Here is a 27,369-nt window from a genome sequence, read left to right on the forward strand (position 1 = left end):
ACCATGTCCTGTCTACTCACACAATCTTGAACAGCAGTTGCACAAGTGTCTGTGGTGAAAGAGCGGTTGCACACAGCATCCCCTGCCAATTTGATATCCAAAGCAGATTCTTGGGTTATTCTGGAAGTGCAGCAACCCTATTAATAATAATCTTTTATTGATCTTATTTTGATGATGATGATGATGATGATGATGATATTTGGATATATATCCTGCCCTATACTCTGAATCTCAGAGTGGCTTACAGTCTCCTTTATCTTCTTCCCCCACAACAGACACCCTGTAATGTAGGTGGGGCTGAGAGGGCTCTCCCAGAAGCTGCCCTTTCAAGGATAGCTCTGTGAGAGCTGTGGCTGACCCAAGGCCATTCCAGCAGCTACAAATGGAGGAGTGGGGAATCAAACCCAGTTCTCCCAGATAAGAGTCCACGCACTTGACCAGTACACCAAACCGGCTCTCTCTTTATTGAGTCTTTGCTTTTAATTAGGCTTCTATGTTAGCTTTTACTTAGCTTTTTAAAAAAATGTATGCCATCTTTTATAGCACAGAATACAATAGCCATTAGAAACATTAATACTAATAACTCACTCCAACAAAATAAAACCAGTTTAAATGCCCAGATAATAAATTCCTTGAAAGGCCCCTTGGAGCAGTGAAGTCTTCAGACAGTTTCAGAAAGTTGTAATAATTCTGCCAAAATGCTGTGAGGGGGGGTTGGCTCTGTAATTATGAGTGGCAGCACAGAAGCCCTGTTCCCCCACACAAACTATTCTTGTACCTAGGGCCCACAGATCACCTCTGAACCAGGGTGGAGCCATTTAGGACATTAAAAATCATTTAGGGTGTTAAAAGTCAAAACTAGGATTTTGAACTGAGCCTAGATACAAACTGGGAGCCAGCGCATGTGATACATGACTCCTATTGTGTGCTCATTTCAGCTGCCCCCCTTTAACATTCTGAATTTTGAAGCAACTGAAGTTTCTGGGCCTATCTAAGCTATTGAAAACCCACCTCATTACTTTTTATCAAGAGTCAAAATAGAGTCCAGAAGCACCTACATTAGGGTTGCCAAGTCCAATTTAAGAAATATCTGGGAACTTTGGGGGAGGAGCCAGGAGACATTAGGGGTGGAGCCAAGATCAAGGCTGTGACAAGCAGAATTGAACTCCAAAGGGAGTTCTGGCCATCACATTTAAAGGGACAGTACACCTTTTAAATGCCTTCCTTCCATAGGAAATAATGAAGGATAGGGGCACCTTCTTTTGGGGCTCATAGAATTGGACCCTGTGGTCCAATCGTTTTGAAACTTGGGGGATACTTTGGGGAGAGGCACTAGATGCTGTACTGAATATTTGGTGCCTCTACCTCAAAAAACAGGTCCCCCCAGAGCCCCAGATACCCGCGGATCAATTCTCCATGATTTTCTATGGGAATAAATCTCCATAGGGAATAATAGAGTTCCCAGCAGACATTTCCCTCCCATCCCCCCGCTTTCTGATGACCCTGAAGCGGGGGGAGGGTCTCCAAACTGGGGGATCCCCTGCCCCCACCTGGGGATTGGCAACCCTAACCTACATGCTGTGAACTGCGGAAGTACAACCACATCAACAACAGGTTGAATGCCTATGTCAGGAGTGGCCAAACTTGCTTAGCATAAGAGCCACGTAAAATAAAGATCAGATGTTTGGGAGCATTCCTTCCTTCCTTCTGATTCTCAGACATCTGATGCTCATGTCTTGTAGCTCTCAAATATCTGATGTTTATTCTATGTGGCTCTTACATTAAGAAAATTTGGCCACCCCTGTTCCGTTTGAGAGAGCCTGCTTTTAAACTGCAGCCTCTCTATGAAGCAGTAAATTTTTTAGGCTGGCATTTCACAAGGCATCTAAACTGGTGCCAGCTCCTTGCAGGCAACACTACAGAAGTGCAGCTTGGGACCTAAAACCTGTTGTTGAATGCATTTGCAGTTGAGTTCTCTTCTGTTTAAGAAATGCTCACCCTTTTTTTTCAATATCTGACTGCTCTCCATGACGTGGTGGAGAGGAAGGGAAGGGAAGGAGGAGGAGGAGGAACCTCCCAGCTCTCAGGCAGGCTCTTGTAAGGGTGAGGCAGAGGCACAGGCATAGCCTGAAGGATCCAATTTCTTTCAGCAGATGAAGCAGGAACCTCTACCCAAAGGTAAGGGCAGAAGCTCTGAAAGGCTGGGAATGAGGTGCTCTGACTTGGGGCTGGAATCTTTTCTGCCTCTTGCTGCCAAACGGCTGGTTTAGTGGAGATTCCTGCCCGGTGTATCTAAAGGAGATTTTTAGAAAGCACTTTCACAGAGAAAGGAAACATCCTCTTTCTGGTTTCAGTTAATAATTGTCTTGTCTCTACTTTTGGTCTGAGATAAGGAAAACTGACCAAAATTTCAGAAGAACTGGATGGCACTTTTTGTGGAGGTGTTCAGATTCCTCTTGGTAGACCAAGTGACAAAAACTGATTGATTGATATCCAGGCCAACCTCTCCAAGGCAGAGCTCAGAGCAGCAGATCAGTTCATTTTATCTTCCCAGCCATGTGAGGTGGGGAAGGCCAACCAGAGTTCCCTTTGTCATTCCTGATTGGCTTTCCAGGTGGTTATCCTGTGTAGTGACTGACAATTGCTCCAGAGTGTTTATGCCTTTCAGAAAGGGTTGCTGGTGGAAAAGCCAAATGGCCTGAGTTTCTCCACAAAAGTGTGTCAGCATCATAGAGCAGGGAGCAAGCTTTTGAGTTCCCCAGAACTGTTTGTTGTAGGGTTTCTACCTCCAGGATGCGAAATACCTGGAGATTGTGGGAGTGGGAGAATGGGGTTTGGGAAGGGGAAGGACTTTAATGGGATATAATGGCATAGAGTCCACCTTCAAAAGTGACCATTTCCTCCAAGTGAACTCATCTCTGTTACTCTGGAGATCAAGTATAATCCTAGGAGATCTCCAGCCACTGCCTGGAGGTTGTAACAAAAGGGGGGGGGGGACTGTACAAAAGTAACACCTGTTGATACAAGTCTTCGCTTGCTACTCTATATTTTGAAACAAACAATTTATTATCAATATTATTGACAAAAAACTACACACTAGATGCCAGATTTTAACATTGGCAAAATTACAATAGAGGGGTGATGTTACAGCAGCAGTAGCAGCAGCAGCAGCAGCAATGGATTGCCTAGGTAACTATCCATTTCATTTGCCTTCTTCAGGCTGCAGAACACTAGGTAAAGCCTTGAATTCAATAATGGAATATTCAGTATTCCCTTCAAATTTCTATTTAAACACTCTCCAGCTTTTACAATTGTTGTATAGACAGCTGCAGTTGGGGCCTCAGAGATCAACACTCTTCCATTAGGGGTTACCCTTTGTCAGATTCAAAATGTCTCTGTGCTAAGTTCAGCAACTGTCTATCCAACAATTGTAAAAGCTGGAGAGTGTCTATATAAAGTAGAAGGAAATACTGGGTATTTCATTATTGAATTCAAGGCTTTACGTAGTGTACTGCAGCCTGAAGGCAGCAAATGAAATGGATAGTTACCATTGCTGCTGCTGTAACATCAACCCTCTATTGTAATTTTGCCAATGTTGTTAAAATCTGGCATGTAGTGTGTAGTTATTTTATCAATAATATTGATAATAAATTGTTTGTTTCGAAATATAAAGTAGCAAGCCAATAGTTGATTGTATCAACAGTTGCTACTTTTATATAGTTTTTTCCCCCCTTTTGTTACAATATCACTTTTCTGTATAGTCATCTCTTTCTGTATAACTACCTGGAGATTGGCAATCCTGGTTCCTTGGGTTTGATACTCAGTGGTTTGCAATGAAAAATCAGCAGAGTTTCATGCAGTTTTGTTAATACTTTTCCATATTACTCCCTCCTGAGTCTCAATAAATTTCTACCATGACTGAAAAAGGGCTTACTTGTCACACAGAGCTGTGATGGTAAGCTTCATTAATAGGAACCAGCCCTTTGCTTAAAGAAAGAGGAGGGATATTGGCCACCTCACAAATGAACATTAATTTGAATCTGGTTATAACATTGCTGTAGTTTAAGCTTTTTTTAAAAAAATGGAAATAACTGCAATAAATGCGCTTAAAATAATATAGTTTTGAATGCATGCAAGAGCAGGCCTTTGATCTTGAGGGGGGGGGAACGCAACATTCACAGCAGATTCTGTTCAATTGAATGAACATGAAAAGTGGTTTCAAGTTTTAGGAAGGAAGGTGCAATTGCAGTTTGTTAGCTTTTAAAGACAAGCTAGGGGGGAGCTGTGCACACTGATTTTCAGGCTTATTTTTTGTAGCGTGCTGTCTCTCACTCCACTCCCCCGTCACAGAATGAGACACAAATGCAAAAGGACAGATAACAACTGTTATTTTTACCCACATGTTTCCATGTAACACATCAGCAAAAAAAGCCCCAAACTTCACAGCTGTTTTGCACTGGAACGATAAAAAAGGACATTTGTAAAAAGAACCACACCATCCCATGTCACTCGTCTGCCTCTCCTCGTGATGGGAAGCTGGCTGTGGGATCCTTCTGCATCTGTGGTGCTTTGATCACAAGTATCAGCTGGATCAGAAGATGAACATCGTGTGTTCTAGTATCACCAATTATATGCTCCCTTTTATCGGCAACATCTTCAAATAAATAGAAACATTTCTTATCTGTGATTTTAGTACTGTGCTCACTTTGTTTGCCCATCATAGCAAGCAATTTATCTTCTCTGGTGTACTCAGTTCATGGCATGAGAAATTTCTTCACAGTGAGCTCTTGTGACTATAGTTCCGGTCCTGAATCATTCATTCTTGCCTCTACAGCTGTTGCAATGGACACCTACTACATCTTCAGCTATTACTTGATCCAGTTCTGTGGTCATTCCTGGATGTTTACCAATATGATCATCAGATTCTTGTCTTTTGGGGAAGGTAGGCCTACTTCATGTCACTGCTTTTCATACAAGGCCCACTTTAAACTATAGGACAGAACAAAACACTGATTTGGGACATTTTAAATTTGATAGATCTCTCAAAGAACTTTGAATAGACGAGAGACTGGGATAGTCTAAAAATCCACATTCGCCTGTATGTGGTACCAAGTCAAGTTCAAGTACCTTTAATGGCATAAAATGGTGAAGTAAAAATACAGACAGAATTAAAATAAAGTTCAGTGAAATTTATAGTGTACAAAAATGGTTAAAGATGTGATAAAAACAGTGCATAAAAGCAAAATTGATCAAAAGTTCATGTCTATGCCTAGGAAAATGGCCCTTATGTATTACAATGAATGTGGTACCACACTCATATACCGTTTATGCAAGTACAGTATCTTTAACTGTCATGTTAATCTTGTTATTTACAAACTGAGAAGGTCGTATGGGAATGCAACAGTAAGCACACAGACAGCATACTATAACATGCATGGAAGGTCTGCTTTCCAGAATCCCAGCCAAACTTCAAAACTGCTGTCTAAACTATATCTTCTTGCTGGTCCTCCAGACTGAGTTAACTGGTTTTAAACTGGACAACTGAAAGGATATTTTAGCAGCCAGTGGGCATCCACCAATTATTAGGCTACACCAAAGCCTAGAGAGAAAATCTGTTCTCCATTCTGCAAAACAACCATCATGGCTGTAATGTCCTATTTACTCCATTTCTGTATTACAATGCAAGTATGAAAATGTCACATTCTTATCCCAATTTTCAATCTGTAGTTAACTCATGGCTAGTTCATGTTGTCAGACTTCTCCATGGAATTGTTTGTGTAGGAATGTGACCATATGACAAAACGTTAACAAAGTTGGGGAGCCAGCAGCTCTGTCCAGAGAAATATAAACAAGGATCCCCTCATGAAAATGTAATCTTCTGTACTTATCATGTACTCCCCCCAACACACACAGTTGCCACTGACTTATGGCAATCTGTAGGGGTTTTGAGGCAAGAGATGTTCAGAGGTGGCTTCCCATTGCCTGTCTCTGTGTAGACAATGTAGTGACTGTGGTGGTCTTCCTTCCAAGCACTAACTAGGGCCAACCCTTCTTAGTTTCTGAGACCTGGTGAGATTGGTCTGACTTGGGCTATTCTGGTCACAACACAAACTGTGTTGACCTGTGCCATTTTTTCAAATGGTTACTTTCCTTCAAGACATGGCTTTAAAAAAAAAAAAAAACAGGAATGCACAGGAATGCAGTTCCAGCTGGCTTGATGTAAGGGGGTGTGACTTAATATGCAGATGAGTTCCTGCTGGACTTTTTCTACAAAAAAGCCCTGTGTGAAACAATGGTGATGTCAGGGGGTGTGGCCTAATATGCAAATGAGTTCCCACTAGACCTTTTTTTAAGCCCTTCTTCTAGGAATCCTGCAGTCACTCCTTGTGTGTATCCAAATATCTCCAGCTGACAGTGCTAGGCTCCAATAGCACTTTTCAACTGTAGTGAGCAGGGGAAATCAGGCAGAAAAGATGGTGCATTCTGATCCATCTAAAGTTAGTCTTTGCTAAAATTTGCTATTCTTAACAGATCCTTCCTCAGCAGAATTACACCCTTCTAAACCCACTGAAATCAATAGGCTTAGATGTACAAGTCACATTTATAAGCAATGGGATTTAATTACAGATAACTTCAGTTGGACTGGAGTCATACTGCTGGACTAGTGTTGGAGACCCACCTAAGAATTTTCCATCAGCAAAGAAGAATTCAAGTTATAATAATTTCCAGTCCTCTTCTGTAAAAGATAAACATTGAGATATGAGAACTTAAAAACATTTCACAATATGAAAGTGCCATAACAATGGGGGGGGGGGGGTTAGATCTAGAACCATCTTCAAATGTGGTCCAAATCTTGCATCTCACATGTATCTACAAAACTGGCCCTCATGTTGTTTCCATTATCTGACAAAAAAAAAGTAGCCAAGCCATACAAATTCCAAGTAGAATATCCCTCTGTATTGGATTGGTTACCATCTTAATTTAGGAGCTGCTGCTGGTTTAGGACAAATGTGCTTCCAGATTATCCCCGTTTGGAGCTCCTACACTATCAGCAAACTCGAACCTCCATGTCCTGTCAAAGAGACAGATCTGTCACCATCTCACAGAGTGTGTCCATTTTCCTCCCAAAATGTTGTTCTGTTACTTGCATAACATTATTTGTTGCCAGAGACAGCTGCTTAGCTAACAATGCAGTCTTATGGAGAATTGCACCCTTCTAAGTCCACTGACTTCAACAGACTTAGAAGGGTGTAACTCTATTTGGGATTACACTGTAAAATATGCATGAGATAGGTTCAGAATTTTATCTTTGCCTTCTAGTCAAACTTGCAGTACCACAGGAAATCCTTGAAAAAATTTAGAAAACTGGAACAGTATTCACTTCCTGTATGTTGGGAAAAAGGAATTGTAAAGAGAAGATGATAGTTCTAAATACGTCTTTTTCTTTCTTCTTTTCCCATTCTTCATACTTAAAGACTCTGTGGCAGATACTTTCTATTCTATTGGACTTGTGATGCGTATTTGCCAGTCATTGTCTCTACTGGAGCTTTTGCATATATTTCTTGGCATTGAAAATGATCGGTTTTTCCCAAGGCTTTTACAGGTATGCAACATCAAGTGATATCTGGAACTTCAGTCAGGTTTTTATTTGTTTTTGTAATTACACATTTTAATGACTTAATCAAATAATCTCCTCCTTTGTGAAATAATTTTTAGAGTTGGCTCATAAATGCATGCTCAGCCTGTGGCATTTCAGATAATGTGAATGTGATGAATTTTTCACACATGAAAGTCCTAATGTAGCATGGTACTCATCAGGTAAGGTGGTTAAGCATTGCAAGCCAATCTTTACAATCCTTCTTATCATCAAGAAGAGGGAATTTTACCTAAACAAATGACTAATGACTTCTCAGTATCACAGACTTTGAGACAAATTATCTAGACTGGCTTCTAGATGGGCTTCAGATGCTATGTACAAGTGGTAAGAATGCAGGAACAAGCTATGCACACATTTGTTTCTTTCATTCTGCTGTGACATTCAGTCTCCCTCAACATGTAGAAACATCAGTTGTGTGTGGAATTCATATGTCATCCATGAGCCAGTCATCTTTTCTGAGCCCAATCTACCTCACAGGGTTGTTATGAGGTTAAAACGGAGGAGGGCAAAGCTGTGCATGCTGCTCTGAGCTCTTTGTAAGAAGGATTTGATTTTAAAAAATATTTATTTTATTTATTTACATTAGACTTTTATCCCGCCCTCTCCACAAGTGGACTCAGGGCGGCTTACAAAAGTCGTTTACACGATAAAAACAATAAGTCAATAAAATCTATAAAACATTAATACAATTAAAATTTAAAAACTATTCCACAGTGCTGTACCATTACTATGTTGGCGGTTCTGCTTTTCAGACGGTTGGTCACCGGGAACTCTAGCTGATGTCAGGTGGCAGCTCTCTCTCAGTTTAAGCATTGAAGGCCTGTCGAAACAATTTGGTCTTACAGGCCCTGCGGAATGTAGGAAGGTCCCGCAGGGCCCTTATGGCCTCCAGGAGAGTATTCCATAACTCTGGTGCTGCCACCAAGAAGGCCCTGGCTTGTATCAAACGCAGCCTGGCCTCCCTTGGTCCAGGGGTGGACAGCAGATTTTTTGTCCCTGAACACAGTGCTCTCTGGGGGAATATATATCTACGGTCCCGCAGATAAACAGGTCCCTGACCATAAAGGGCTTTAAAGGTCAATACCAACACCTTGAAATGGATTCGGAGCACAATAGGTAGCCAGTGCAGCTTTTTCAGCACTAGCTGAATGTGCTCCCATCGAGGGAGCCTCATTAACAGCCATGCCGCAGCGTTCTGCACTAACTGTAGTTTCCGAGTCAGCGTCAAGGGTAGCCCCATGTAGAGAGCATTACAGTGATCTATTCTTGAGGTGACCGTAGCATGGATCACCATTGCTAAGTCATTGTGCTCCGCCAAAGATGAAAAAAGGCGGATCTAACAGTGGCTGCTACCTGGGCCTCCATTGTAAGGGAGGACTCAAGGAGCACGCCCAAGCTCTTGATCTTAGGGGCTGGTATCAATGGCACCCCGTCTAGAGCTGGCAGCTGGACCCCTCTCCTTGGACCACCCCGGCTCAGATAGAGAACCTCCATCTTTGTCGGATTCAATTTCAGCCGACTCAGCCTGAGCCAGGATGCTACAACTTGAAGAGCCAGGTCCAGATTTTCCAGGGTTCAGTTGGACTGGCCACCCATCAATAGATAGAGCTGGGTGTCATCTGCGTATTGGTGACAACCCAGTCCATACCTCCTGACAATCTGGGCAATGGGGCGCATATAGATGTTAAATAACATCGGGGACAGAACCGCACCCTGAGGCACACCACATGCACGTGAGTGCCTCTGGGATGACTCCTCCACTATCACCACCCTTTGTCCCCGATCTTGAAGAAAGGAGGTCAATCACTGTAAGGCGGACCCCTGAATCCCCACGTCGGCAAGGCAGCCAGTCAGTAGCTGATGATCAACTGTATCAAAAGCAGCTGACAGGTCCAATAGCAGCAGCACTGCTTAGCCGCCCCGATCCAGATGTCGGAGGAGGTCATCCATGAGAGCGACCAGAACTGTCTCCGTCCTGTAACCTGGTTGAAAGACGGACTGGAATGGATCCAGTGCGGAAGTGTCCTCCAGGAATCCCTGTAGCTGAATTGCCACCGCCCGCTCTATAACCTTACCCAAAAAGGGAAGGTTTGATACTGGCCGATAGTTCACCAATATGGCTGGTATCAATACGGCCAGATCTGCAGGTGGTTTTTTCAAGAGGGGACAGACCACAGCCTCTTTAAGGGGTGTGGGAAAGATCCCTTCTATCAGGGATCTATTGATGATACCTTGCAGTGGTTCACGTAGCATCGCCTGGCTAGCTTTTATAAGCCAGGAGGGGCACGGATCCAACCTACAAGTCGTAGGGCGTACAGCTAAAAGGATCCTGTCGACTTCCTCCAGGCTGAGTGGACTGAAGGAATCCAGAACTGGACCAGATGTGCTCGGTGCCCCAAGTTCTTTCACTGTATCAAGTATGGCGGGAAGGTAGTGTCGGAGCGACTAGACTTTATCTGTGAAAAAACTTGCAAAAGCCTCACAGCCTATTTCCAATTCTCTAATATTTTGTTTACCATGCGGTAAAATTGTTAGTGACCGAATTATACTAAACAATTGTGCTGGGCGCGAGGTCGCAGATGCAATCTGGGACACAAAGTAATTCTTCTTTTGTGGCCTGGAATGCCATCTCATAGGTCCGCATAGGATGTTCTTGTACCTTCGTCACGAGTATGTCGCCATTGTCTCTCTAGTCGTCTTAATCGCCGTTTCATTGATCGCAGCTCCCGGGTATACCATGGAGCAGATCATGAACGAGGATGAAAAGGACGTCGGGGAGCGATCTCGTCGATGGCCATGGGGAGCTGGCTATTCCAGTTCTCCACCAGTTCATCCAACGAGTCGCCAGAGGGCCAGGGATCCTGCATAGCCGTTTGAAGCCGCAAAGGGCCCATCTGGCTACGTGGGTGAGCTAAAACTTGCTCACCACCTAGATGGGGTAGAGGTGGCGTATTCACACGAGCCCTCAGGGCATAGTAGTCAGACCATGGCACCGCCTCGGCAGAAATCTGATCCACTCCAACTCCCGCCGCAAAGATCAGGTCTAATGTATCAGCCTGGTGCATGGGCACTGTTACATATTGGGAGAGTCCCAGTGCTGCCATGGAAAGCACTAGGTCCGTTGCCCGAGTGGAAGCTGCGTCCTCAGCATGGACATTGAAGTCACCCAAGACTATAAGCCGAGGGTGCTCCAATGCCCAGCCTGCTACAGCCTCCATCAGGGACGGTAGGGCACTGGCTGGTGTGCTAGGCGGACGATACACCAGCCAGATTGCTAAACTCTCCCCTACATCCCACACCAGGCCAGCACATTCTATGCCTACGATCTTTGGCGGAGGGAGCGCCCTGAAGGAGCAATATGAAAATAGCCACCCCTCCCCCCCGCCCGCTAGTCCAAACCTGATGAAGAACGGAGAACCCAGGAGGGGCTACTTGGGAGAGAGCCACTGTCTCCCCATCCCGCACCCAGGTCTCCGTCACACAGGCCAGGTCCATGTCCTGTCTGATAAAAAAATCCTGCAGGACTGAGGTTTTATTATTTATGGACCTGGCGTTGCACAATATCAGGGATGGAGACGTGTTTCCACTTGGCCCTTCTACCTGCTATCTTTGGGATGGGACACAGGCTGGAAGGGGAACGAGCCCTCTTGGGTCTCAATCTCCTTCCGTTCCAATTTTGCCTGCTCCCACTGCTATACTTTCCCCTCCCCAGGAGCACTGTGAAGTATAAACAGTGGAGATATGTTAGGAGTTGGATGGGAGACCACCAAGAAAACCCATGGTTGCTATGCAGCTGCCCTTTGCCACACGTTAAGTCTTTATTATAGGAACAAGGCATTTTTCTCCAGGTTGGTTAAGAGTCAAAGTGGGGGCACAACAAACATAACTGTATTTGTTATAGTGGATGATCCTGTTTGGATTTTGGTCCTCAAGCATCACAATGTCTTGGATGCCCCGATGCTCCATGATTTGGTGTAGGGGGTGTCCTTTCTATTCTAGTGCAGTTTCTGTATTTAAAAATGAGCCTGTGTGGATTTCACGCTGTCTCAATTTCGTTTTTCAGTGAGAAAGAGTGGGGGGGGGGGAGAGAGAAAGACAGAAAGACAGAAAGACAGACAGAGGCAGAGAGAGACAGAGAAGAATTTTTCTCTCTGCCTGAAGCAGAATCACAGTGTGCATGAGAGATCAGATGATTTTGAGTGATTTACAAATGGACTGAATATTTTGTTATAAATAGGTTAAACTCCTTCTATTTTAATTACTGTATTAAAACCACAAAGTGGCATTATAGAACCTGAACTGCTGTCTACCCTTAGGGAGGATGCCATATGTAAGAGAGGAAATTCCGCTTTGAACTTGAAGTACTGGAGCATGAAGTCACAATGACACCCTTTCTGTTGTTTATATTTTTTCACTGACTGTGCCTGCTTCCAGTTTTGGATTTTTTTTTTGTAAAAGAAGGCTAAGAAATTTATATTTGAATAAAGAGATTATGGGGTATTTGGTATTTTCATTCTGAAAACTGCATGCAGACTCACAGAGAAAACAATAATCAGTCATAATTGACTAAGCAAAAATTGTTTGCTCATCTTATGAGAGTTTTGCTCCCAAGACAAGATGTTTTGACCCCATATTAAACTACAATTTTCCCATGACCAAAGTCTAAATCAGATGTTAGCGCGAAGAGCTCTTGACTAATCAGAGTTCTTTCGTAGCACAAAGCTAAAGATCTTATGAGATTACTACTGGTCTCTGGGCAAGGGATATCAGTTCACCTGGAGAAAATGGCCACTTTAGAAAGTGGATCCTAAGGCATTACACCCCATTGAAGTCCCTCCCCAAACCCTGCCTTCCTCAGGCTTCACCTCCAAAATCTCCAGGTATTTCCAAACCTGGAAATGGCAACCTTAACATATGAACATATGAAGCTGCCTTATACTGAATCAGACCTTTGGTCCATCAAAGTCAGTACTGTCTTCTCAGACTGGCAGCGGCTCTCCAGGGTCTCAAGCTGAGGTTTTTCACACCTATTTGCCTGGACCCTTTTTAGTTGGAGATGCCGGGGAATGAACCTGGGACCTTCTGCTTCCCAAGCAGATGCTCTACCACTGAGCCACCATCCCTCCTTAGCAATAAGGAATGTAGGGTTGCCAATCCAGGTTAAGAAATTCCTGGATATTTGGGAGTGGAACTCGAGAAGGGCAGGGTTTGAGAGAGGGAAGGACCTCAAGTAGGGTATAATGCCATAGAGCTACCCTCCAAAGCAGCCATATGTTTTCAGAGTAACTGATCTCTGTAGTCTGAAGATCAGCTGTAATTTCAGGACATCTCTAGGCCCTACTTGGAGGCTGGCAACCCTATTTGTAGGTTGGAAATGACCACTTTCACATTCGTACCTTCCCAAAGTGTCCAGGATGACCAACTTAAAGCCTATGATAACCCTACATTTAATGCCTCAGGTAAGCCAACCTTTTAGACTATCTTGATGCCTTCCTCTTTCCAACCAACAAAACCTCTTTTCAGGTGCTACTTTAAACAAGAAAATTCAGAATGACCCAGTTTCACTTATAATTACTGTCAATTTTTCCTCCATGTAGAAGGCAACTAAGGTTGCCAATCCCCAGTTGTGGGTGGGAATTCTCCCAGTCTGAAGCCCCTTCCCCCCACTTCAGGGCTATCAGAAAGTGTGGGGGGAATGGCCACTGGGTGCTCCATTATACCCTGTGGAGATGTCCCCATTGGGTATAATGGAGAATCAATTGTGGGTATCTGAGGCTCTGTGGGGGCTGCTGGTGTTCTCCTCACCCCTTCCATGTCAAAAAGAACATAAGAACATAAGAGAAGCCATGTTGGATCAGGCCAATGGCTCATCCAGTCCAACACTCTGTATCACACAGTGGCCAAAATACACACACACACACACACACACACACTCTGTGGCTAATAGCCACTGATGGACCTCTGCTCCATATTTTTATCCAATCCCCTCTTGAAGCTGGCTATGCTTGTAGCCGCCACCACCTCCTGTGGCAGTGAATTTCACATGTTAATCACCCTTTGGGTGAAGAAGTACTTCCTTTTATCCATTTTAACCTGACTGCTCAGCAATTTCATTGAATGCCCATGAGTTCTTGTATTGTGAGAAAGGGAGAAAAGGACTCATTTCTCTACTTTCTCCATCCCATGCATAATCTTGTAAACCTCTATCATGTCACCCCGCAGTCAACGTTTCTCCAAGCTAAAGAGCCCCAAGGGTTTTAATCTTTCTTCATTGGACCACAGTGTCAAATTCTATGAACCCCAAAAGAAAGTGCCCCCATCCTCCATTATTTCCAATGGCGAGAAAGCATTTCAAAGGAACATGGTTCCTTTAAATGCAATAGCCAGAACTCACTTTGGCATTTAACTGTGCTTCTCTCCCCTCTCCTGGAGCTAGGGTTGCCAATCCCCAGGTGGGGGCAGGGGATCCCCACCTGGAGCCTCCTGGTAAGCCCCACCCCCCCCATCCGCTTGTCTGCCTCAGCTGGCAACCCACTGTGTTCCTAAGCAGGGTTACTCAAACTTAACCCATTGGCTTCAATGGACTTGGGAGAAACTGTGCTTATGACTACAGTGCTTGTTACATACCAAATAGGAGGATGAAACTTTGTACCTGCTGCTAAAGTGGTTTTACAATTTCAAAATGCAACAATTGGTTAGTTATATAGCAGTACATTAGACCAGTATGAGCTTTTCCTTTTGAAAGGGCTTCAGTACTCATACTAGACTCTGGGGCCTCAAAAAACAATTGGGCCTCTGGCACTCAAAATCCAGTTTGATTTTTAAATACATCAGTGCCTTTGAACACTTTTTTTTTTTTTTTTGCTATTTCAGGTTAACCCACACCATGTGTTCTGAGGCCTCTTTGCCATAACACTTTCTAACTGAAGCCTGTGGTAGCGGAGTTGATCTATTTCTTGTCTTGGGGGCAGGGACCACCTGCAAACAGCTCTGCCAGACCTTTTACTTTAAAGATTACGTAATTAATATTGAACTGGATTGGTATCCATGCATTCAAGTATATTTTAGGTTCAAGTCTCTGGCCATGCCTAAGCCTTAAATACCCACAAATAGGAAGGGAAACAGAAGTTCACCTTGGATTATATATTGCTGGCAGAGATATGTCCAGACTTCCCCTTCCTGCTGAAGACTGCCTCAGAACAGCCTAACATCTTCCAACTGTTACTTTGCTTCCACTCTATAAACCACCCCTCAGCAAAATTTACAGAAGTCTGTCTCTTAGCAACTTTTCTGATAAGCAGACCAGAAACAGGCTGTGTGGGCAGAAACCTACCATTGCTGTTCTTTCTTTCCAGATTACAGAAAGAATTGTAATCTTATTTGTTGTGATTGCCAGTCAAGAAGAAGTTCAAGGGAAATCTGTGGTGTGCCTCTTATTTTTTCTCTGGAGCTTCCTTGATGTGGTCAGGTAAAAAATGGAGTAACAATGATCGTATCCTCTCCTCTTTAACTAAAAGAAAACTTTTGTTTCTAACTTTGTATCTCTTTCTTTTAAAAAGGTCATAAATTAAATAGTTCTGTCATTCAAAATGTTCTCCAAGTGGTATGCTGTGATGACCGTAGAGATGACATGGAATTGACATGGGAAGCATGTGGGAATCAGCCCTCCATGAATATAGTAACAGCTTTTTAGTACAAACTTTGTTATGGACATTGTGTCATAGTGGACAGAAAGAGTGCCACACTAGAACTGTGGAAAATTAGGGTCTCTAACCTATCTCCCACAAGCTGTAGCTATATTGTTTTCCTGAATCCTCCCCAGGTCCACATGAGCAAGTGTGCATTGTATTTACTTATTTCATTTACACCCTGCCTTTCTTCCTCAATGGGGACTCAAAGCTACAATTGCAAGTTCCTTGCTCAGAACAATCTCAGGCATGCCTGCAGGATTTTGCCTGTTGGATTGGTCCCAGAACACAGAAATTGTTGGGTGTCCTTTTTCCTAACATGTTGCCAGGAGAGCTTTTTCTTACAAAGATCAAAAATTAAGAAAGTAGAAAAGGCAAGAAATTGTGCTTACCTCTTACCTATGCTATTAACATTCACTATCTTTTTGCCTGCTGTGATATGTGGTCCAATTCTGCCCTTTAATGAAAAGTTATGAAAACAAGAGAGTCTGAAATGAATATGTGGAACTGAGAAAGGATGCTGAGTAATCTGTTTGCATAGATACCAAGATCTGCACTCACAGTGTTACTGGTCAGAAAAAGAAGAATGTGAGCAAACTGGTATTTCCAGTTTCCTGCAATTTACTTGTGTCAACCAAGTTAAACAAACAGGGTGCACTGCAAACCTGACCATTTCAAGAATCTAAATAACCTTGCACTCTGGACTCCTGGGAAAATAAGAAGACTGCTCTGGCATGCTAGCAGCAACCTACATTCTTGCCTAGCATCAAGATTTTGGAAACGCTTTCACTGTACGTAATCAAACAAAGCTCAGCTTGTCTGGCTTTCAAAGCAGCACCTCACAGCTTCCTCTCCTTTGTATCCTAGATATACTTATTGCATGTTAGCAGTGATTGGAATACACTTCAAAGGATTGACGCAACTAAATTATGTGCTATGGATTCTTTTATATCCGTTATCAGTGCTGGCTGAAGGTAAAACTATCTACAAATTGGATTATTATTATTTTAAAATGGTGCATAAATCTTCATAGCTCAGCTATTTTACAACCTCAATTAAAGGACTTTCTAGTATTTTTAAAGTTCCCAGGCTGTACATGCCAGAAAGCAAATCTTGCAGCCCATTAATGAATCTGCTCTTGATCCATCAGTATCAGTGTTGTCTACTCAGACTGGCAGCAGCTCTCCAGGGTCTCAGGCAGAGGTCTGTTGCATCTCATGCCACAAGATCCTGGAGATGCTAGGGATTAAACCTGGACCTTCTGCATGCCGAGATGCTCTTCCACTAAACCACAGCTCCTCCCTCAGAGTAGGGTTGCCAATCTCCAAGTGGGACCTAGAGTTCTCCCAGAATTACAGTTGGTCTCTAGTTCCCCTGGAAAATGGCAGCTTTGGAAGGTGAACTGTATGGCATCATATCCCTGCTGAGCTCCCTCCCACCTCCTATTCCAGCCTCTCAGGCTCCTTTCTGAAATCTCCAGGAATTTCCCATCCTGGAGTCAGCAACCCTGGTTCAGAGGCATATCTCATCAAATTCATTGGACTTAACTCCCAAGTAAGTGTACACAGGGTTGCAGCCTTGGCATTCTTGAGCCTATAATAACTGCAGATGCCATTGTGCCATGTATTTGATAAGGAAAATATTGTAGTTATTCACCAGACTACCCAAAGAGGTAAACTATTTTGCTGAATCAACTTCTTGCTCACTGTGAGAGCCAGTGTAGTGGTTAAGTGCGCGGACTCTTACCTGGGAGAACCGGGTTTGATTCCCCACTCCTCCATTTGCACCTGCTGGAATACCCTTGGGTTAGCCATAGCTCTGGCAGAGGTTGTCCTTGAAAGGGCAACTGCGGTGAGAGCCCTCTCAGCCCCACCCACCTCACAGGAGATTGTAAACTGCTCTGAGTCTCTGATTCAGAGAGAAAGGCAGGGTATAAATCTGCAGTCTTCTTTTTTTACAGTTGAAATGTTAGCTGTTTTTTAAATGATGCTTGACAAACTGATCTATATAAATACAACTTCCCCCCCTTGTGCCTACAGAGAATGGCCAATTAACAAAGAGCTCCTTGCCAGTCTTAATTTTCCTGTGCCTAATTTTGTGGGATGCTATACTGCAGGGGGTCCTAATCTTTTGAGTCTGTGGGCAGTTTTGGAATGTTGACCAGGAGTGGGCACTTCTACAAAATGGCTGCCACAGTGGGCAATCATAGAATGGCTGCAAGGGGGTCCAAGGGCCAGACATAAAATGTTGGAAGGTTGTAAGCCAAGCACCTTCCTAAGATGGAGCCAGCTGTTTCTGAATGGTATTCTCTGGGTTCTTCTCAAACATCTCCCACTTCCAATAACATGATGGAAAGCCATTGCTGGATCTTTATTTAGGGGAAAGATTCATTGTTGAAGATAGGAAAGCCACTGGTGTGCATTAAGTTACCCTTGGGCACCATACTGGGAATCACTGCTGCACATTACAGTGTTTCATCATAAGTAGAAGCTTAATAACTCTGGCAGTTTTAGAAGTGTTTCATTTACTACCCATTTTATTTTTCTCCTCAGCATTTGCTATATATGAATCACTGCCTCATTTTGAAACTTCTGGCACTTACTCAATCAATCTGCCCTTGCCATTTGCTGTGCCCATCTACTTTCCTTATATACTAAAAATGTACATGGTAACATTGTTTGGTGGTAAGTACAGAGCCAAGGTGAGTCTACCAACACTAACAAACCTGGATGAAGCCCAGTCTCCAAACTAGGAACTATTCAGGCATAATCAATTGTTAGCTCAAATCTCGCCTGCCTTCTGTCTAGACCCCAGTATTCAGGACAACTAGAGTCAGCCACTTCTGCTAGTCTTCAATCTTATGTAACCTAGTGGCTCTGGAATGGATGGGGAGCTGGTATGGAAGGCCAGCTCTAGGGTGCTGTGCAAAAAATGTTAAAGCAGTCTTAAAGTCTGGGCAACTTCTGTATACTGGGTGGGGAAACAATATTAGATAGGTTTCATAGGAATAATTTCCTAGTTGTTCAGTCGCACAGTCGAGTCCGACTCTTTGCAGCCGCACAGACCAAGTCATGTCTTGCCCTCCTGTCTTCCACCATCCTCCAAATTCCGCTCAATTTCATGTTAGTTACATCAGTAACGCTGTGCAGCCATCTCATCTTTTGCCGTCCCCTTCTTTTGCCTTCTGTCTTTCCCAGCATCATGGTCTTCTCCAGTGAGTGCTCTCTTATAATTTGGAATTTCCTAGTGCACACACTTTTTATTCAAACATGTATACTCCAACTTTCTCAGCAGACTTAAGGTAACTAATATGCCAGCAGACAAGATATATTAAAATCAGCAAATAAGAATACAACTAGTTTCAAACACATGGCCCTTTGGAACCTTAGTCTATCACCCAAAATTCTAATGCACTCAAAATTCCAATAATACTCTCCTCACTACTCTTGTAGGGTGGTCCATAAAACTGGCCCAACCAGGGTGCTGGAACTCTCAAGAGGAAAATGAAGGAGAAACACATGAGCGCCCCTCATGAACTTTTCAACATTTTGTAATAATCTTGTTCCCATGAAGAGGTTCTGGAACTCTGTTCCACCATGTTCCCCCAGATAAAAAGCCCTGGGCCCAACCATCAGCAGGGCCTGGAACTGGGCAGGGGAGAAGCAAACAAATCTATTTTAGGGCACATGAGATGGATCTGATTGGAAGAGCTCAGTTGACAAGCTTGATGTTGTGGCACCTAAAACATGTGTTTTGAATTTAGGTATGTGCTTCATTGTCCGACACCTTGATACAGAATGGAACACTCATCTCAGATGTTGCAACGGCAAAACAAAAAGCAGCTAACTCTTTTCTCCCCCCTCGGTCAATGAGGAAAACAGCTTCATACGTCCTGCTGGTAAACACACTTGGAAATGCTAAGCACTGACCATATATTTCAAGCAACAAAGAGTTATTTACTGCCAATTTAAAGAAGTATGTGATGCTACACACACACTGGATAGAGCCCTCTGAATCATGGCTGCATGAATTATGCATGTGAGCATAACAGTAATGAACTTGGAACAGTTTATGACTTTGTTTTTAGAACGTTTTTTGCTTTAACGGCTGTTAAACCAATGTGAAGGCAAGCCCCCAAATCCCAGTGACTCTTTATCAACATAGGGGTGCTTGCAACAGCTTCCCTGTTCACTTCAAAGGAGTACACAATCTTCTGCCTTTATCAGAACCAGCAGGGAAGCTCCACTGAGCAGGAGCTCTGTGTGCTAATGGAGGCTCCTTTCCTGCATGCACATTTTTCTTATACTCATTTGAGATTATTTAAAAGCTGCCTTTTGAAAGGTTCTCTGTTACTGGCACTACCATGAAGTACACTGAAAACCTTCAGGATTCAAAGCTCTTATCTGAACCTATGTTGTCACTTTAGCATATAGTTCAGGCAACAAATAGAATTCAAAAGCTTAAGAGCAAGTGGCTGGACTGTTGGACTAGAATCTGGGAGACCCAGGTTCAAATCCTCACTCTTCCATGGAAGCTTACTTACAGACACGCATTCTCAGCCTTATCTACCTCACAGGGTTGTTGTGAGGACAGAACAAAGAAGAATGATGCAAGCCACTTAGGGTTACCACTGGAATAAAAGGAAGGATATAAATGAATAAATAAGATAGCTCAGAAGGCTAGAGCAAGATACACAGAAAAGACATGGGGAAAATGAATGGGAAAGAGCAGAGCTGCTTGAGGAAAAATTAATTTAACCAACACAAATATAGAACAACTTGCCAACTTTCATGATTGATAGAATCTAAAAAAAACCACGTTGTTGTAGCACTTAGGTCCTACTTTCCAGATGGTAACATATATCAATAAATGACATAGAAATGGGGGAGCAAAGGACCATAAAAGAGTACAAAAACCATGTGGAAAACCAGAATTACTCAGAAATGTTATTACCTGACAAAGGCAGCTGCTGAGTAACAGGGCCTGCTGTAATGGAGGGGAGAAATGGGGATGCGTAAAACACATTTGGAATTACAGTATACTCAGGTGATCATAACAATAAAAAGTTATATACACACCCAGGACTTTTAATGCAAGTGTTCTGATTTTTTATTAGTCTTGCTTTATTAGTCTGTAGTGTTGCTCAAAAGCCATGAAAAAGCAGTGCAAAGAGTGAAGCAATATTTGTTTTAAAACATACAAGTGCAGATGGTATCTCTCTCTCCCTCTCTCTTTCCCACCACCTTTGTGCTCCTAATCCCACTTTCTCTCATTCTCTCTTCAGGAGAGTGCATTACCAATGCTGCTGAGTTTTTATTCCCCAGGACCACTTAGATTCAGTTTTCAAATGCAGAAGCTGAAATGTGCCAGCTCATGGCCTATTCCCATTCTCTCCTTAAATACCATTCCAGGAAGTGAGAAAATTTCAACCAGAGAAAACCACTGAATGTCCCAAAAAGCAAACAGGAGGAGAACAAATGCTCAATAGTTCCTTTATCAAGGCTGGGTTGTTGCCTGTAAGCTTTTGACATGTTCACTAGAGTAAGGAGTATATTAGATTTTTGTCCTGAAGAGTCACGTATTCAGATGGATCCCTGACATCACTGGTGTTCTTTTTCCCCAGTTGGTGTAGCAGGTGGTACTCTCAGTGGAACAGGCTTTCTCAGGAGGTGGTGGGCTCTCCTTCCTTGGAGGTTTTTAAACAGAGGCTGGATGGCCATCTGACAGCAATGCTGATCCTGTGAATTTAGGGGGAGGTATTTGTGAATTTCCTGCATTGTGCAGGGGATTGGACTAGATGACCCAACTAGTCCAACTCTATTATTCTATGATTCTTGAAGCCCTGGATAATCTCTGGAATAGAGAAATGGCCCAAACAGTTGCCATGATTCAACCCCCCCCCCCCCCAAAAAAAATCCCAATCCCCTTTTCTCAAGAAAGAAGGAACAACAAAATAGCAAGGATGACTTCTAGACCAATATGGTGATTGTACAAATCTGAACAACTGCAATTTATTGCCTATTTTGGGTTGTGATCCTTCTCTAAGGACAATGTCTAGAAGCAATGTTTATAGACCGCTGTCCCCCCACCCCTGCCACAATTGTCTTTGGAATTCCCACAAGGTTCAATGTTATTCCTATGCTAGTTGACATCTATGTGAAACCACTGGAGGAAGTTATCGATAGTGGCTGCCATCCATCTGTTGATGACACTCACCTCTGCCTCTCTTAGCCGCCCTGAGCCCGCTTCGGCGGGGGAGGGCGGGATATAAAAATAAAGTTGTTATTTATTATTATTATTATTATTATTATTATTATCATCATCATCATCATCTTTTCCATCTGATCCTAGGAAGGATGTAGATTTGCTTCAGTGCTGCTAGCCCCCTTTGAGAGATCTGTGAATATAGCTGGTGAGACTCTCCAAAGTGTCTCTCATTTTCATGCTCACTAATCCTGATCCTAATACTACTTTGGTTACAGCAGCAGTGGCTTCTATACAGAGATAGAAACAGAAAGCAGCACCTGTAATTATGTTCTATCCAAAACCACTGAGAATTGTTCAAGAAAGATACCTGCTGCCTGAAATCAATGTGGAGCTGGATGAGAGTGAACAAACTGAAGCTTAATTTCTTGCTGGCTGGCTGTTGACCCAGGATGTGAGGTTCAGCCTATGCTAGACAGTGATGTATACCACCAGAGGACCCAACTTTGGAGTCCTGATGATTTATTGGACCCATAACTGGTCCTGGATGTTCTAGACCTAGAAACTGAAATACTAGCTGTGATGATTTCTGATGAAATCTGACTTGGCCACAGTTACATGTGCCATGGTAACTTCCAGACTGGGCTACTTTAATGCACTGTATGTGGCACTGCCTTTGAAGAATTCTCTGAACCTGCAGCTGGTCACAATATGGTTGCCCAACTGCTGATAAGAGCAAGATGCATGGATCATATTACTCCAACTTTGGTGGTTCACAGTTGGTTTCTGGGCTCAGTTTAAAGTACCAGTTTTTGGTTTTGGATGCTTGGTGTCTTAGCTTACACCAGCTATTGAGATTTCCCATGGCCTAATATAGAAGATTCCTAAATGTAAGGATGTGTCACTGGTGACCAAGATCAGGATACCAACTAGAAAACCAGATGGCGACAAAAAAACTAAGCCTCTAGAAGCAATACAAGATTTATAAAGTAGAACGTTAACAGTTACAACATATGTAGTGAACAATACATACACGCAGGAATATTACATAATACAGCAACACTTTACCATCCTACAGGTAGAGAGAAATAGTCTCAAAAAAATAAATCCCAAGCACTCCAAAGCAATTGGCACTGATTAGAAGAACATGTAGTGCAATACTTGAAAACGGTGAAGGCTTTATCTTGTTCCACTTTGAAACGGGCTACATAGCAGGGTGAACCAGGGCTCTCAACAAAGAGATGAAATGATTGTCAAGCTCAAAAATTCCTGCACCCCAACTTTGGGAGAAGAGTCTCCAGGTCCAGAGAAGTCAGCAAGCACCTATTCATTAGAGAGACATTGGATTATAATACTGTTTCGGAGTGCTCGGGACTTATTTTTCGAGACTATTTCTCTCTACCTGTAGGATGGTGAAGTGTTGCTGTAATATTCTTACGTCTATGCATTATGTGTGCTTTATAAAGGATTATAAAGAGGATTAGTCTTTTTTGCCATGGTCTGGTTTTTTAGCTGGCTTTGTGCTGCACAGACCATGTTCCCTGCTATTGGTGTGCTTTGCTTAAGATGAGGATACTTCATACCACAGTAGTCCCCATTACGATGTACGAGTGTGAAAGTTGGAAAATGAAGAAAGCTCACAAGAAAAAAGTATAGAGGAGGTATACCTACAACTGTATCAGTGCAAGCAACTACAAAGATTTTTTTGAGGTGGCTGAATTGCTTTTACTGATGTAGCTGTAGGTATTCCTGCAAAGGAAGGTTCACATACAAAACATTCCCTCCACAACAGAACCCTGGTTGTCAGACTGCAGGATTTTATAATCTACCCTCTCCTTGACATGCTACTTTTCTACATTTCTGCATGTAAAAATCTTGTTTCCCCAGAAGGGAGTAATCCATCATGTGAGCCCCAGTCAACTGCCGTAGTGACTTCACTGGGAACTAGAGCAAAGTTGTACTGTAAACACTTGCAAGAGATGTCAGTGCAATGTTTATTTTAATTTTTGCCACAGGAATTGGAATGTTACAACTCAATACATTATCGTTTAGTCAATGGAAATAGTGGCTTGGATCCAGCTGTAATTTCCACTGACAGAAGGTACTTTTGTCAGCAGAACTGGACTTTCTCACCTCCCCATCCCCCTGCAGCCTAAAATACTCCCCAAAATCCTGTTCCTGGGGTAGTTTAATGGCCAGAGATGGACAAACTGGAGGTTACCAGTAAAAAAAAAGGAACTGGCAAATATCACCCACCCCTTCCATTAGGGGCAGTGTAACACTGGTCCCTACACAATTCATAAGAAAGGCATATAAAAATAAATGTTTAAAAGGGACTGAGTGGAAGAGAGGGACACATGCTAAATTTCATCTCTCAGTAAGAAGATTTTAACAAATTTTGTATATTTAAATTGGAAAAAATATAAAACAAAGCAGTGTGCAATCTGTTGCACCAGTAGATGCAATTATTGCAATACTAAAGATTAAAAGTTAGAAATATGGACCACTGCTGGTACCAAAGTCAAAACCGTAAGCTTGTGGCTGGAAACAAGAGCAAAACAAACAAACAAAAAGATTGAAGTTGATCAACTGAAGATCATAACATGAACTACTGACTGAATTAGCAGCTGGACAAAACCTATGATGTCTTGCATTTTTATCTCCCCTCCCCTCTCCCCCCCCCCACACACAAACACACCAAGGAAGCTCAAGGTGGCATGCATGATCCTCTCCTCTTCCATTTAGATTAGGCTGAGAGTGACTGTCCCAAGGTCACCCAGAGAGCTTCAGAGACTTGAACTTCACTCCTGGTCTGACAGTCCAACTGCTATGCCACACTGCCTCCCTGTGGAAATCTTTGATGACCAGTTAATAAACGATTAAAATGCATCTCTTGAAGATGTATGGATCTGAATACAAAGCTTTTATGTGGGCTGAATCATGGGGTCTATAGCTTGCTTTTCTTAAATATAAAACTAGAATCAGATTAGTTAACTTCAGCTTGATGCCATAAAAGTTGGAAGGGCTCCTGATAACAAAAGAAATAAGGCACCCATAAGTAAAGGAATCACCCTATAATACGTTTTTTAAAAGATCAGATGAGATCAACCTCTGTAGTTTGGAGCTGGAACCTATTAGTTTAATGCTTGGGAGCTGGGTTGTGTATACTGAATGCCCTCTGTTCTACCTTTAAACATCCAACACATATTGTACAGTCAAGATTTCAAAGCAATGTTTCTTTTTAATTTTGCCATCAGATCACAGAAGGTTTTATTCCATTACATTGTAAAACCATTACTGCTCTCTCTGTAAACACTCACTCCACTGTAATATTCCCCGAGATGTAGTTCGGACGCAAGTTTTCTTCAAGGAAGTCCAGCCATGAAACATGCCTGCTTTTCACCACCGCACATATGTGCACCCAGTTAGTGTATTCTGATCATCTTCCTGTGGAAGCACAAATCCCTATAATATGGCACGTCAGCTATTATAACTTCTCTCAGCAATGTCTGAGTACTGGGGCATCAGTGAATAGTGTGGCTACCAGCCATAGGCCCTTGTCCATACTGCTTTCTTCTTGAACTCAGGGAGGGATCTCAAGGCCAACAGTGAAGCTAAGAGAACACAGAAAAATTGTCACATTTGTCAATGGTCCAAAAGAGAAACATTTAATTTTCTTGCATGGGTGTGGGAAAAAGGCCTGGGGCTGTTTCATTCATACCCCCCAAAGTATCATGCAGCTAAAAATACCAAATCATTGCTTTGGATGCGGCGAGCATTATTACAGATGAAACAATTTATGTCCAGAGAACACAACTTTCCCACTTCCCACTGCAGCCCCCAGTGGGTTGCAGTGGGAAAGGGGGCGAGGAGAAAGTCCTGGTCCATGCACAGAAATCTTTTCATCCATGTAAACACATTGTTGCATCTAACTCAACATACTGTTGGATCTAACTCAGCATAGGGAAGCATAAAGGTGATGAACATAGAAATATACGTTGCAACACCAGAGATCCACCCAGATTCCATTTACCAGTACTTAAACTTAGGGACTGATCAACCTGCTTGGAGTTTCACAACTGAAGGTCTAAAAGGGTGGACTTCAAGGCTGGGCTACTCTGCAATGGAAAAAGGAGTGAACACATTCTATTAAGTTGGGTGCCTGTTTGACCTAAACTGCTGGGTGTTAACTATGTCTGTACAGAAAAAAAAATTACTTCCAAGGATGATTGCCATTTGCTAGGAACATGTAAATCCTTAAAGGCATCTATATACTCATCACAGAAATTGTGGATCAGGTTCTATCATTCTAAATGCTGCTTGTGCTCTCTAGAGAATACTTGATTCATTCTACACAGTTTCTCCATGTCCCCGTCCCACCCCCTCCCCCCCAAGCAAAGGTATCTAGAAGTCTCTCTGGGTTCATCAAACAAGCAAGTTACAAAACCAAGACAAAACATTTTTAGCAACCATTTAGCTAATTTGAACATTAGAAGATGTAAACTTCCATTCACTTGGGGCCATTAGAATTAAAATAAATTCTAATAAGGCCAATGACTTTTACTTCTGGAGCAAGAGTTTGAAGGACTGGCTTGTTTAAAATTTCATGTCTTACTAACTGGAGTAAAAATGCCAACAAAAACACTGATACATACTTGAAGATATAAATATAGCCAAAAATGTAAAATATCATTGTCAAAATAGGAAAAGGATTTCTTTGCCGGGAGGGATCTTCATAGCAAAATGGTATCTCTTTCATAAACATGGGAGTGTGTGTGTGTGTTGGGGGGGGGGGGAGTGTTTTAAAGTGACATAACACTTGTTCTGAAATATATTGTTGATATTCTTTCCATGTGAGCAAACAGAACAACTCAGCTTCTCCAATTACCTTTCAGAAGATCACTAGAAGATTGAGACAATGCTTCTTTTGGGCTCTCCATTATACTAAACAGCCAGTCAATAAACTAGGAATAAATTAAAAGTTAAGCATCAGAATAATTTCCTAATCAGAATACCTTAACCTCATTTGCCCAGCAAGTTCAAGAGCAAAAAAAAGGAAACAGCAAATGAGGAAAGCTTTGTTTGCATTTGACTGTTTCCACTGGAAACAGCTTTTTTATTACTACGTGATGTATAATTTGGGCCAAAAACACCCCTCACACCATACTGACTCCATTTACATAAAGAAAGATAGTTCCCTCCAAGAAAATTTATTTTCAGTGAGGTGGGAAAACTACCTCTGCTACAGTTCTCAACTTTGGTTTGCAAAACTGAGTTCAAACCATGATTTCTTATCCTATCCTAAGCCCACTTTTGACTCTGGTTTCACTATTCTAACACTTATCTATGGAGAACAAAACATGGTTAAGCATAAGAAACTCTGTATGGTGAAAGTGGTGAAAGCCAGAACCAACTCAGTAGTGCAGTTAGCCAAATCTTCACAGTGGTCTACTCTTCTGGAAGGAGCTCCTTTCATCATTTGGGGGTTTTTTACACACACATGCCCGACACAGTGTTCTTAGATTTCAGGTTTTTCTGCAAACCTGGAACATTTTTCAGGTTTGTAGAAAGATCTGTGTTTTGGGTTGCAGTGGGAAAGGGGGCGAGGAGAAAGTCTGGCTGGGTATTTTTTATGTGCATGTATGTGCGCGCACACATGTGATTGCACTCTTGGAACTCATGGTGACCTCTGGTGACTGACCCCTACTAGGGACATGGAGGATATTCAGAAAAGTTGCTGAATAAAACCCGTCTCTGCCTTCTGGCTCGGATATTCCAGGGAGGTCTCCCAACCAAGTACTTGCCAGAATTGACACTGCT

General features: G+C 42.7%; 2 protein-coding genes across 3 annotated transcripts in view; one reads left to right on the forward strand and one right to left on the reverse strand.

Annotated features, from left to right (window-relative positions):
- Window positions 1-1,959: 1,959 nt before the first annotated feature.
- On the forward strand, window positions 1,960-19,298 carry HACD4 (3-hydroxyacyl-CoA dehydratase 4). The gene is made up of 7 exons (XM_060236397.1): window positions 1,960-2,178; window positions 4,835-4,942; window positions 7,476-7,603; window positions 15,013-15,125; window positions 16,213-16,319; window positions 17,898-18,029; window positions 19,109-19,298. The coding sequence occupies exons 1-7, from the start codon at window positions 2,154-2,156 to the stop codon at window positions 19,189-19,191; spliced, it is 696 nt and encodes a 231-aa protein (XP_060092380.1). The 5' UTR covers window positions 1,960-2,153; the 3' UTR covers window positions 19,192-19,298.
- A 5,472-nt stretch (window positions 19,299-24,770) lies between these two features.
- FOCAD (focadhesin) overlaps window positions 24,771-27,369 on the reverse strand; it is a 165,892-nt gene continuing 163,293 nt past the window's right edge. For both annotated transcript variants that reach the window (XM_060237221.1, XM_060237222.1), the window contains exons 43-44: window positions 26,438-26,513; window positions 24,771-25,163 (exon numbers count right to left, since the gene is read on the reverse strand). In XM_060237221.1, coding sequence (XP_060093204.1) covers window positions 25,090-25,163; window positions 26,438-26,513 — 150 coding nt within the window. In that variant the 3' untranslated portion in view covers window positions 24,771-25,089. The remainder of the gene's footprint in view (window positions 25,164-26,437; window positions 26,514-27,369) is intronic.

This window comes from Heteronotia binoei, chromosome 4, assembly GCF_032191835.1.
Source record: "Heteronotia binoei isolate CCM8104 ecotype False Entrance Well chromosome 4, APGP_CSIRO_Hbin_v1, whole genome shotgun sequence".
Lineage (NCBI taxonomy): Eukaryota > Metazoa > Chordata > Lepidosauria > Squamata > Gekkonidae > Heteronotia > Heteronotia binoei.

Excerpts from the sequence above, each read along its gene's own strand:
- HACD4 (XM_060236397.1), top strand. The coding sequence starts at position 2,154 with ATGAAGCAGGAACCTCTACCCAAAG. Across the intron at positions 15,126-16,212 it reads AGCTTCCTTGATGTGGTCAG|ATATACTTATTGCATGTTAG; the intron begins GTAAAAAATGGA and ends TTTGTATCCTAG. Across the intron at positions 16,320-17,897 it reads GTTATCAGTGCTGGCTGAAG|CATTTGCTATATATGAATCA; the intron begins GTAAAACTATCT and ends TTTTCTCCTCAG.